The sequence below is a fragment of the Epinephelus moara genome, chromosome 16 (genome assembly GCF_006386435.1).
Source record: "Epinephelus moara isolate mb chromosome 16, YSFRI_EMoa_1.0, whole genome shotgun sequence".
NCBI classification, from domain to species: Eukaryota; Metazoa; Chordata; class Actinopteri; order Perciformes; family Serranidae; genus Epinephelus; species Epinephelus moara.
In genome coordinates this window covers 30797753-30811424 of record NC_065521.1, presented here as the reverse complement: position 1 = coordinate 30811424, position 13672 = coordinate 30797753, and the positions used below count along the sequence as shown (strand labels likewise).

General features: G+C 41.7%; 1 protein-coding gene across 3 annotated transcripts in view; it reads right to left on the bottom strand.

The window, feature by feature from the left end:
- LOC126402752 (glutamate receptor-interacting protein 2-like) overlaps positions 1-13672 on the bottom strand; it is a 44450-nt gene that overhangs the window by 30496 nt on the left and 282 nt on the right. Inside the window, exons 1-5 of one of the 3 annotated variants that reach the window (XM_050064986.1) lie at positions 10586-11080; positions 4773-4853; positions 3921-4059; positions 1239-1384; positions 41-124 (exon numbers count right to left, since the gene is read on the bottom strand). In XM_050064986.1, coding sequence (XP_049920943.1) covers positions 41-124; positions 1239-1384; positions 3921-4059; positions 4773-4853; positions 10586-10625 — 490 coding nt within the window. In that variant the 5' untranslated portion in view covers positions 10626-11080. Of the gene's footprint in view, positions 1-40; positions 125-1238; positions 1385-3920; positions 4060-4772; positions 4854-10585; positions 11081-13672 lie in introns of those variants that run through there. The other 2 variants (XM_050064987.1, XM_050064985.1) reach the window with 2 other exon arrangements.

Genomic DNA, 13672 nt, shown 5'->3' with positions numbered 1-13672 from the left:
TTTACTGATGGATTAGCACAAAAACATCCGGTCCACCTACCTCTCATGACGAACCCGAAGCTGTTTCCCTCCTTGTGTAAACACACCTCTATGGTTTTGGTTAAGACTCCTGTGGGGTTCTGGACTAAGAGCAGACAGCAAAGGACAGACTCAGGAAATTAATGCTATGATTTACTAGAGCAGTGTTAGCAATGTGGAAGGCGTTCACCAAAGTTTGATTATAATGTCATCTGAGTGTATAAGTGCTGAATCTTGAGAATGAACAAAGCATTGTGGAAATATGTTTAATTAATCTCAGTGGGGAAATTAATTCTCTGTATTTGACCCGTGCTAATGATTTCAGAGCAGTGAGCAGCCACAGCGCAGCGCCCGGGGACCAACTGTTTCTGAGGCCAGTGCCTCGATCGAAGAAACCCAGTAAGTATTGATCTGGTGATTTGCAGGTCAAAAGATGTCTAGATGTTGAAGTTAAATCGGGGCTAATTTTGGCTGAGCATTTATAGATGTCTAGGTTATTCTGATCTGCAGCACAAATACGTGGTAGCAGGAAAAAACTAATTGGCACAGAATGACCAAAACTTAGCAACATTTGCTGCAAAAGGGACAGCCCAAAGCATCATTAAAGAGACAGGTCACCCCAAAAATAGCTCTGTAGGTAAGAGGAAAAATATTTATTTTTGATTTTGAGGTGAACTTTCCCTTTAAGGACACCTGCTGCTCCACTCATGCTCTCTTCTTGCTCCTTCCATCTAAAAAACATTACCGGAGCATCAGATCACACACCATCTGTCTCAGTAACAGCTTCTTCCCTCAGGCAGTCAGGTTGCTGAACAGTTGACGCATCCAAGCGCATTGCACGTTGTTGCTGTATATTGCATGTACTGTATATTGTGTGTAGTGTTCCTTTCTTGTTGTCTGGGGATGTGTGCCCTTTGTGTACGGCAGAGAGTCCCACTGAGCACAAGCATTTCACTGTATTTTTAATACACAAGACAATAAAGTCGAACTTGAACTTGATATGTTAATGCTACAAAAGTACAGTGTTTTGGAAGATTTTACCTTTTCACCAAACTTTAGCCCTAGCAATCATAAGCCAGGCCTTTCTTTTGGTCTGCAGCCTTCACTAATCAGCCTTTTTATTAATCCATTTCCTACCTTTGTGCATTTGAGCACTTTCTCTAAACGTCTGAGCATGTGTTGCACTAACAGGCTCAATATTCAAGCTGAACTTCACCTACCGAATAGGGGCAGCTCGTACTCCACCTCCAGCACAACTCGCTCCCCGATGTTCTTCAGCAGGCTGATGATCTCATCGTGGCGAAGCTTTGACAGGTTGATGCCATTCACTGACTTGATGTAGTCGCCTACATTCAGCTGGTCACTCCTGTGGAAAGTATGGACATAGTATCATCAAGATTAAAGTTGCATTACAAGTCAGGCATAACTGGAAACTGTCCCGGGGCCCTAAAAAGCTGCAGATTCACTGCATGTCACTTGGTTTTTGGAACTGCAAGTTTGAGGGGTTTACTTATAAAATCTGCTGCAGGTCGCTGTTCTTTTAATTCAAGACTGTTTCCCGTTCTGCACTGTAACTTTTATTCTTGTGTTTTATACCTGTTTTATTCTATTTATAGCTTGTTTTAATTTTGTATTCTTTTAGCTCTTTAATGACTGTTTTTAATTGTATTTAAATGTCCTTTTGTAATGTGTTTCTTCTGGCACTCTGTATGTAAAGTGCTTTGAGCTGCCCTGCTGCTGAAATTTGCTTTCTAAATAAACTTGCCTTAAATTCAAAACATCTATAATGTGAGAGATGTGGCTTATGGCATCAAACCCCACAGAGTGTTATCAACAACTCTAAAGAGCTTTTTAGCCATGTTTAGCTCATCTATTGGTTTGACAGTGCACACCTTTCATTTTCATCTCTCTAAACTCACTGTAAGCCACCTGTTTGTTACAGTTAGGCCCAACCATGGATGGATTACACCTTTCTGACGACATTAGGTCTGGTTCTTGAACTGGGTCCTTTCAGGACTGCCGCAACCTTGGTGCCATCCAGCGAACCAGCCCGCGTTTCCACCAGTTTTGATCAGAATCATCGTAATCAAGGATGCGCCATAAACACAGAGCATTGTATAGTGCACTACATAAGTTACCAGTAATAGCAAGATGGCGGATCGCATTGATTAGCCTACCTGCAAACTTTTGTTCTGTTACTACAGATATCTGTTTAAATCCAAAAGTATGGAAAAACGGTAAATAAGATCACTGCATGATATTTTTTTAACCAATGATTACTCTCTTAACGTCTCTGTAGTCAACTTCTCCATCCTCTTTTTCCCACCTATAGAGTGTGGCAAGCCCAGTGATGTCGTCACAGCTCGCACTTCAGGTTAAGAAAAACCTGCTAATTTTTGGTTACAGCTGGGAGCTAACTTTTCAGATTCTGAACCAATTTATTTTTGGTCAAAACGCTTCAAATGGTTCAAAATTAGTTGCAGGAACCAGAACAACCACAGAGACACAAAGAGACCACAAAACGACCCAAAGCAACCATAAAGAGACTCAAAATGACCTCAAACAGACACAGAAATAACGTGATGTGTGATGACTACAGAGAGATGCAAACAACAACAAAGAGGCTAAACAACTGTAAAGTCTGTGTGTCTTGCTCCTATGTAGGAGAGGTGGCAGGTGTCTGAGAGTTGACATGTCTGTGCCTAGAGGCCCATTGTCTTATAATGCACCCATGGGCCCATGAGCACATTTTGGAACCGGGATCCTCCAACAAGTTGATCCGGTAATGATCAAAATGAGATACAACTGTCTGATGTAAAATTAATATTCTGGCTGTTGTAACTGTGTGTAAGAGGCAGAAATAGAACAAGTGGTTGCTTGTATTAATTTGTATCCAATGATAACTTCACTATTAATCTCTTAGCAATATGTAGATTAACACGCAGAGCTGTGCAGATGAGTGAGTGAAGTCTCTCCTCCTCAAACTCAAATGATTGTACATGCCGTCTCACATATGACATTATGAGTCAACACGCTGCTCGTTGGAGGGCTAATTAATTAAATAGATGTTCTGCCCTGCTCACCCCATCTCACCTTTGGGCTACTGCCAATCAGCCGTGACAACAGACAGAGAAAGACGACTTGACCAGCAGAGCCGACCGCCGGCCTGTCATCCGGTCCGGTCCCATCACACAGCGTCACTGCCAGTCTCTCTCGTGTCTCTCTGTCTGTCTGTCTGCGTGTCTCTCCACCCAGTAAATTAGCTAGCACTTCCACACAAGCATGCACTCAGCTGTGGGAAGACAAGCTGCTTGGAAGAATTAGCACAGTGTCTGTCTTTAAACCTCTTTGGACTTGACAAGCGATGGCATATTTGGCCAAGACATTTTCAGAGGGGCTGTGTCATTCCTACAAAACTGTGTGTGTGTGTGTGTGTGTGTGTGTGTGTGTGTGTGTTACACTTCAGTCACACGCTGCTTAATCATCATGAAACGTGAGTCCTCTGCTACATTTTCCCTTCATGTGGTTGATGTTGGGGAAAATTAGTTTAATGGTGTTGACATCCGGGAAAATCTGTTTAATCGAATCTTAATTAAGCAAAAAAAGGTTCACAAAAGACTTATGTTGAATAATTACCCCCTTGCAGTGATTTAAACGTGAACTGATCATGAAAAAATGAAAATATTAACATCTAAATCAATTCATCAACACGTCTTATATGGTTTCTTGGCTCTTACGTGTGACAGCATCAACTTGATCTAACCCAACGCCTACAGTCCTGCAGTTAAAGCGAGCTGGTGTAACTTTGCAACACGTGCACGTTTTTTGGGAGCAGAATAACAAGTCCGGACAGCTCGGTGTGGTTGCCAGCTTTTAACCGCATCACAGAGCAGTGATCTCACCTGGCAGCTAGCCCACCTGGCCGTAGGTTTGACACTCTGGGCTTGCCGTCCTTATCGGAGCCTCCGGAGATGGTGAGGCCAAGGCTGCTGCCTTCCCTTTTCATCAGGTCCACCGTGGTCACTCCTCTGTACTCCTCTGCTGACAGATACAGACACAGGCACAGATCCACAGTCAGCATTAGTATCCACTTGACAGAATCACCCTGTCTCAGAGGCAACTAAAGACTTTTTTTCTTCATCTTTCTCTCCTGAATCTCTCACAGAAATGCCCTCTGACACACGACCACATACTTTATTTTCTCACTTTCCTGTCCTTTCCTTGTTCTTTCAAATCTTTCAGTCTGAGTGAATCTTTGTGACGGGCTCAGGAGGAGGAGGAGGACGAGGACAGAGTCCGTTTTATTAATAGCACACTAAATACTGATAATGAAAAGAAATGCAGTGTATTATCACAAAAGGGGCACTCATTGAAAATTACAGTGAACTCATCAGGTCATACAGTCAAATCTAAGTGTATCCTTAAGTGATTGAAAATGAGTTTCTTGATGGATAAGCGGCGTTATAGTGTCATCAGAGGACTCATTCTGTCTTGTGGTCCACATTGTGCTGCGCTGTTAAATCGTTCTACGTATAGTCTACCAAGAGTGGTTTAGTGCAAATGACAGGTATGCCACACAAGCATTTTTTTCACCTTATCTAAGCATTCAAAACAGTGCAACATCAAGCAAAACACAGCAGACACATGGCTCTGCACGCACACGGACAAAAATGACTCTTCTTGTTTTTGAGGACGCGGGAGCATGAATCAGATAACAGATAGAAAATAAAATGTCACTTTTGACTGGATTGTACCTGAGAAGCTGCGCCTGCAGGACGAATGGGATTGGTCAGCTGCCCCGGACTCCTTGCTCCCCTTTGAGTATGGTCCTTCATCTGAGGAGACAGCAGGGAGGTATGGAAGTGCTGTTATGAAGCAGCTGAAGCTGTGGTGACATGTAGGGAAACTCTGCAGCAGAAAGCTAAGTGAACATCCATTGCACATCATGACAGCTGCACACATGTTAATGCTTTGAACTGCACTCTGGGTAATGTGGGGGTTGTGGGGGGGAAACAGAACTTAGCCAACATTCATCCATCAGGCATGACTCTCAACTTTAAAACAGTGATCAGCCTGAAATCAGGACCCTGGAAGGTCACTCCAATTTGTTTCCACAATCCTACAAAAGGTTCAAGGGCTTTAAATAGCTCCTCTCTGTGTGCAGCAGAGACCCTCGAAAACCATTAATTTAACACAAGAATACATTTGCGGCGAGCTTGATGTATGCAGCTACTAAAGCATGGGAATTTTCCTGAAGGAACAGCACGCGGTTAATGGACTGTTCGGGCATGGAGAGAAAATCATCATTTTCATGTCATTTACAGCAGCTGCTACAGAACGCTGGGAAACGTTCAATCTGCTCTGCAGGGAAACTGATTTTTTATTTTCTACCCACAGTGGGACCCACTGCTGACAGAGCACAGGGCTGGCCTCAGATTAGCAGAGCCACGGCTCGGCCATCTGAACCTGAATGGAACCACACAAGCACGTCAGCAGTCACAGTGATGAGGAAACGGACTTGGCACTTCTCTAATCCTGTCCACTGCGGATTACCTTTTCAGCTGTCCGGCACAGTGATTGAACATCATATTACTAACTTAAAGATAAGCTGTGCCAAGGCCTCTTTTTAAGAGTGGAGGGGCCGTGTTGGTGCCTCGCGCTACAGGCATCAAACTTATGGAATAGTCTGGATTTCTTGAAGTGGGGTTGTATGAGGTTCTTATCCAGAGTCAGTGTGTTACATACAGACGGCAGCAGTCTGCATGCCCCACGTTTGGAGAATCATACGGGAGAACCGTCACGAAAATTAAGCAATATACTGCTGTGGACCCTTTATTTAATCAATGGCTTCAGTTCCCAATCTATGCAACTGTCAGAGCCACCAGACTCCATTGACAAAAACATTAATTTTATCTCACTGAACACGGGAGTTGCTGCTCTGCTGCAGCCTCCATCAGATAGTTTGTTTGAGTTATTGTGGGACTTTGGTGAATCAGAGCTTACCCTTTTTAATGCCAAAATCGCACAATAACACAAACAAACCATGTGATAGAGGCAGCAGTAGACCAGCAGCTCCTGGGTTCATCTATGCTAAATTACTGTTTTTCTCAATGGAGCATGGCTTTGAAGAGAGTGACATAAGAGCTTCAGTTCCTGGCTGGAAAGCGCTGTCTGTGGCAAAATAAAGTGGTCCGTGGTTAACACAAGTTTAAGAGACTTTCACGTTTTGTTGTACCACATAAGCCAGTATATACCCCACGATGAATTTTGAAGCCTTCATGTGTCTTATAAAAGGTGGTTGCTAACAAGTGGCTCAACGAGACTTCACAACATCATCACACTGACCACAGCTTTACAACGTCGTTGTGGTATGGATTTTAAATCATGTGACTGTAGTGTACTGTAAAACTTCAATTAAAAGCCCAGTTCCTTTTACTAGCCCAGTGTGGCTACACATTTTGACAAATATATGCCTGTCTCAAATAGATGCCTGGTCTGGTTGCCAAGCAGTTAATTTTTCTTTACAGACGTTCTTTGCATGTATAAAAGCAGGTTGTTGGCTACCTCAAATGATGTGTCCATTCCTTGATTACCCTGTAAGTTATTCATATTCCTTTAGTCCATAAGGGTCCTCAGATCAAAAGATTCAAAAGGGTTTTTCATAAAAAAATAATCCAAGTTGTGAGGATTGTTTAACAGGATAAAGTGGTGATGTGTCGGTATGCCGGGTGCCGTAATCCTCAAGTGCCGTAACTCTGTCTTTCTCTGATGCGCTGTCTGCCTGGGCTACTAATTGAAGATTTATGGTAATACACTATGGAAAGATACCTCATACAACCCAACTTCCAAACATCCGAACTGTCCCTTTAAGTCACCACAAGCCAACAGTATCTTCTCTGATTGTGCAAAAAACAGATTTTAAAAACTTTTTTTTTTCTAACAACCCAAATATTCAGAAACTGTTTTTAGAAACCAGATGTTTTAAATTTGTTCGGCGGGAGAGACACAGATATTAGGTGAGGTGAAAGGGACAGGTGCACGCTGGTGTTTATGGCGGTAAGTTAACTTGGTACTTTGTTATCTTCAACACCAGACTAACATTGCTGCAATTTGCGTCAAAAATATTAATGTTAGCCTACTTCTTCTCAGAGTTACAATATCCAATATGAGTTTACATGACACGATACACTAATTTTTAGACAAAATGTGACTTACACTGTCCGAAGATGTCATTAACTCCGATGAACCGCGAAATAAACGCTCATGAATTAGCATCGTTAGCCCACTCCTTATAGCTAGCTCCGAACTTCCTTGATAATCATCATATTTTTATGTTTTCTTCAGTGTCACAGTAATCCAGTGATAGTTGTCTGCACACCCATGAGTACACTGCAAACAGGGACTGCTAATAGATAATTCGGCATACTTGTAATGGTGTCAATTTGTCTAAAAGTAAATACAAATATAGGCTAAAATAATTAGCACAAGTTGTAGCCCGCAGCTAACTCACCGAATCCACATTGTACTTCCTGTTTACTTCCTTGTTTACATCAAGGAATCTTTACAGATTCCTTGGTTTACATCACCTAAAATTTAGGCTGCGATTATCTATCAAACAGGAACAAGACAAAGAATAATAATTGGAGTGAGAAAATCTATTTTAGTCAAATTGACATAGACATACATAGATAAATAGACAATGTGTTTGGGCTGCACGATAATTTGTATATTTGATATCGCGATTATTTATCACGATTTTTCATTAATTTTAGGCACAAGGTTGTTTTTTGTTGCAGTTTCACATTTTAATAAACAGAGTACTGCTTTCACTTCATGTTGTAAGCTGCTGTATGGATAGGATATTGGGCCTCATGCAAGAAGTGATATACAAACAAATTTTCTCTTACTGTTGTTCATATCCACAATTTGTTTTAATTTTGTTAGTACACATTGATTTCTGGGATTCACCGATGTTTTCTTATATTCGCTCTAATGTTAGGAAAGAGATAATTTTATGAGTGATCAAGAGCACTCTTATTAAGATAAGAGAAAAACATCTCGTTTTCACAGTCCGTACATGAATTGTGATAGCATGGAAACATGAGTTTTAAATGTGAGGACCATAAAAATGGATGAATATATTATAATCAAATTAAAATTATATGTTTTAGATGAATTATAATGATTGGATTATTACATATGTGGGCTAAAGATATGTTATTGGTCCATTGATCCCAATTTCTGTAATTTCAATTACCGTAAGTCCGTCTGCTAAACAGTGGTAGAATGTAGCTAAGTACATTTACTCAAGTATCGAAGTGCAAAGTTGAAGTACTTTTACTTTACCAGATTATCATAATCTCCTGCAACTATTCCACTCCACTTCAGAGAAAATAGTAAACTTCTTACTCCATTACAATTATTTAATAACTTTAGTGACTTTACAAATAAAACTTTTTGGGCACAAACAACATAAAAATATACCTGTGCATCTGAAGCGATTAGTCGATTGATTAGAAAATTTATTTTCAGCTATTTTTTATAATAATTTAAGTCATTTTAATGCAAAACATTTAATAGTTACAGCTGCTTTTCCATTTAATTAGTTTATTTTTTATATTTCATTGATTAGAATTTTCTGCATTGAGTACTTTTACTTCAATACTTAAATACATGATCCTGATTGTACTTACTTACTTTTACTTAAGTAACTAGTCAATGCAGGACCTAACAAAGTATTTTTACAGAGTGGTATCAGTACTTCTTCTTTTGTAAAGGATCTGAATACTTCCTCCACCACTACTGCTCACATGGCATTTACAACATTACAAATGTTTTGCCATTTTTTCCCTCCCAAAATCACGTTTACTTTGTCTAAGGTTATTTACCAGGAAGTCAGTTTCACCACTTACAGAACTTCTTACAGCCTTTTTTTTCAGTGGCAACTCTCCAGTTCTTGGGAATGTGCCAGAGACTTTGCACACATCACAACACCTGTCATTATATAGTGTTTAGGGGGTGTTACCTTTGCTGATAGGTAAGAGTCATCCGTCAAAAGAGCAGATTTGGATGGTAAGAATGTTTCGTGCATCTGGAGTTGACTTCTCTTGTATTTTCTCTTAACAGAAAGTGAGTATTTTAAGAGAATGTTGCTGCATGAGGCCCATTGTCTCAATTTCATCTGAGGTGTGTCCACACTGTCCCCAATCAAAGTCAGCTAAAGCAGGATCTACTTCCATGTGCTCTAGAGGTCTGAAATTAGACCTGCCAGTTAAGACGTAACATCCCAGTCCTGACAGTATATCAATCTGACATGAACAATACCATTCCCCATTCTCCCAGTTAAGTCTTGTGTGCTGATTTGTAAAGACTGAGCTGGGGAAAAAAGTACTCTGAGGGCATCAAAGAGACTGCATTCTCTCTGTCTGCATCGAGTTTCCACATCTGCCCAGCTGAAGATGAGGCCTTTAGACAGCTGAGAGGCATAGATCCTTTGTCAAACCTTCTCTGACCTGAAACCTCTGGGCAAGAAAATCCAGCTCTCTTCAGAGTCGGACCTTAACAACAGAAATATCTTAACTGGTCTTGGCATATTGTGGCAATGTATAGAACATACATATGCATACTATGGTATTTCACACTAATTTACACACATCCTTGCACAAATATCCTGTCCAGTAGCTGTGAGGCACAAACAGAGTGAGTGACACATCACAAACACATCAGGCCGGGCAAAAGCCTCGTAACCACGCGGGCTCCTGAGGGCCCTGACAGTCCAGCAGCTGTCATTGCAGTCAAAAGGCAACATTAGCTCTGGGTAATGCAGACCCCAACGCTCTGCACGTGACTGAACGCCACTGTACCATCAAGCCATCCCCCAGCCATTCTCCTCCAGCTTAAAATAACCATCATCTAACCCTAACGGCAGGAATTAAAATCAGGATGGAGCTGATTAATAAACAGCCTCAACTATTGTTAAAAAAAACAAATCTGTTGTCTTTGAAGAGGAGGTTAGTGAATGGCTGATGGTTTGCAGAAGAGCTGCGTCTAAAGGACCTCGGAGCACCGCACGGACTAAAATAAAATTCTGTGCTACTGCGTAAATATGTGAGTTAATTAACTCCTGGTTTAATTCAGGGCACTGTATGCCATCCCTCTCGTAACCAATCAGAATGTAGGTTAAATATGAGGGCGGCACTCACATTGACAATGAAATCATAACGCTATTTTCAGATGTAAAACTTTATTTATAAACGGGGGCCCTGCCAGACCCAGTTTACGTTGCTATATCTGCCCCAATTACACATGGCAGGATGGTATGCAGAGCTGGTGGTCAAGTCCACTGACATTTATCTCCAATCAGAACCACTAATACATGCATTGTAATGACTCTACATGAAATTATTCTGCATGGATTACAAATTAGAGGGGATGTTTTCCAGCTGCAGTGGCTGTCCCTCAGGTGAACTACACATTTAAGACATAAGCCGCTCTTTACAGGTGATCCAGGTGACACAAATCCTCCACTACAACACTCTGCAAAGATCAAAGTGTGGCGCTCTCTTACCAATGCTGTTTTTGGTGTCCCTCCTCAGACCACACAGCATGGCTGTAGTTTAGTCAGCGCAGCCACCCCTCGGGAAGTAACCTTGCTGATCTGTAGTAGTGGGCAGAGAGCTGAGGTTCCACCTGAGGTAAAAGGGACTCAGCCGCTCAGATAAAACACCATCTTCGTTTCTTCACTCCTCTGCCAACATTTCCTTTAACCTTTGTCCCCGTTTTTAAAACCAAGCGAGGAATTCAAGCTCTGGAGGGCGAATCTGATCCTCAGATGGTCTCTAGTTCCCCTCTCTGTTTAAACTTAGTGACAAAAAGATGTTCTTCTCAGTCCTCAAAAACCTACCAAGCTCTGTTTTCCTATAAAATCCAAAGCAATAGTTCATGTCCTTTTCTTGCCATCTTGCCGTGGTTCCATTTTTGAGCTATTCTCACTAATCAGTCGTCCTTTTCCAGAGGGTTTATCATCCCTTGTTCATACACTCACATGAGCTCACACATAACCCTCCTCTCTCGTACAGAGCGGCAGAGAGTGTGTTTGCTCTCTGTCTCCCTCCCTCTCTCCCCCTGCCAGAGGGGTTCAGTGAGGCAGGCACACACGATCGTCACTCCCTCCCCCAGCACTCACACACACACACACGCACACACACACACACACACACACACACACACACACACACACACACACACACACACACACACTTTATCCACATTTCCCACCAAGTCAAACACCCCTTATATGCACATCCTCAAACCCACCCACACACGTTCACACACACTGAGATAAGACACGACACTCTACACACTCAACTCTCTGCACAATTAACACCACCTGCACATTCATTGTCAGACTGAGCCCCGCACTGTGTCATGTTTTTTCTCACATAGAGACTGCACCCATTTTTTGCACAGCCCGTATCTACACAGTGCTAGTATCTCTCCCTCACACACACACACACACACACACACACACACACACACATACGCACATTCATATTAGCATGTGCATATGCATAATTCCTGTGCAGAACAGCTGCCTGTTTGAGATGTCTAGCTGTTGAAATGTTATTCATAAAAGTGCAGTTGTCGTGCACAAAGCTGTGATGACAGATTCTAACTGTCATACTGTGGTCAAGTGAAAGTAAATGAGTGTTGTTAAAACAGAAGCAAAGAAGGAACACTTCAAATCTGAGTGACTGTGTGAAATTGGGCTGCAACTAAAGATTATTATCATGTCAATTAAACTGTAGGTCATTTTCTCCCTAGAAAACTCCCTGTTATCCTTTAAGCACTCTGATTGCACCTTGTACTTCACATTCCCCATTAATCTATTTGTTTTTTGGTCTATAAAATGTCAGAGAGTGGTGGAAAGGTAAATAAGTGTTTCCCAAAGCCCAAAACAATGTCCGCAAATGTCTTGTTTTATCCACAACCCAAAGACATTCAGTTTACTGTCATAGAGAAGAAGGGAAAACACAAATATTCATATTGAAGAAGTGGAAATGAAAGAATTCTGACTTTCCTTCTCTTAAAAAATCACTTAAAGCGATTAATTGTTTATCAAATTAGTTGGCAATTAATTTAACATCTGACAACCAATCGATTGTTTGCTGCAGCTTTAGTGTGAGAGTTAAATGCATCTCATGTTTTCCCCTCAGGATTTTGAGAGGACCGTCTGCTAATCCAGGCCCCACTGAAGTCCCTCCACCCAAACACAGAGGGACTAACTGGTCTGCTGACTGACCCGTCGCCACACCTGTCAGACCATTTGCCATGCACACAAGCCTCGACGCCTGCCACTTCCTGAACCCCACTGCAGCCACCACCACCAACCACAACAACAAACGCCCTCCTCCAGCCTCTCTGGCAGCTCCTCCGGGCCTCGTCTGCCTCATTTGTTCTGGTCACTGCGAACAAATTGTTGTCATCGCTGAGACTTTGTAGGCGGGTAAGTAAATCAAATAACAAGGTACAACACCAGAATACACGCACGATATAAAATTACACCCTCTGTTTCTACAACTGCTTATTTTACAGATGCGTAAAGTGATTACAAACAAACATTTCCATGTTTCTACCCGCTGTTGCGCAGAGCCTAATTAGTCAGCTGTTCCAGTGGACACAATACTCTTCGGTGTAGATAATTTCCTCCGAGACTTTTGTCCTTAATACCCCATTTACAATGTGAGCGAGCACAGTCTTTCAGAGCGAGACTAATTAATTTCCAGCACAATAAAGAGAATCGCGAGACAGAGCAGTGTGTTGGACTGATAAAACCCCCGGGGAACAGGGCGGCAAACGTCGGGTTATAATAAAAAATTGACTCTTTTGCACTTCCTGTAGACAGTACTGATGTAGAATGAGTGATGATGTAATTATTTGATTAAGAGAGCAGATTTTTTTGCAGTGACATTGGCATATAAATAGAGGTTAGGAACACTAAAGCTAAAAAGAAACAAAGCAGAGCAGAATTAAAAAACACTAAACAGGTGCTGAATATTTAACACCTGCAACTTTGTTCACTATTTAGAGCAGCTGTGTAAATGTTTCCACTCTTTCATCTACAGTATTACATCTCTACAGGTAATAATTACCCTTCTGCAAACAGCCTACATTCCATTAAACACAGACAAAGTGGGTATTCTAGGCAGGAGGCCCTGAATCTCTTAACCCGCTGCTCAATCAAACTGACCACACTGCCATCTTATGGTGATGAGATCCAGTTGCAAGTGAAAGTCTAAAAAGCAAAATGACTAATTCACTTGTCAGCCAGCACAGATCAGTGTGTGACAAAAAAAGAGCCGGAGGATAAGGATGTGTCACACACACTCATGCTTCCAGTTTGCAGCAGGGTTCACCTTTAAGGTCGGCCAAAAGCCCAGATCTCAGTCAAGCGAATGCTCAGTTTAACAGGCCTGCTGCACACAAACAACTCACGTCTGTTTCTAAATTCATTCAGGTGATGCATGTCGGGGGAATGACAGATAAACTTAAATAAGATATTTTGTGGAGGCACCAAAACTCCTCTTTTTCCTGCATGAATTGGCAGAACTTTCAAGTCTCACATGTCTTGTTCTAAAATATCAAAGGCATCAAC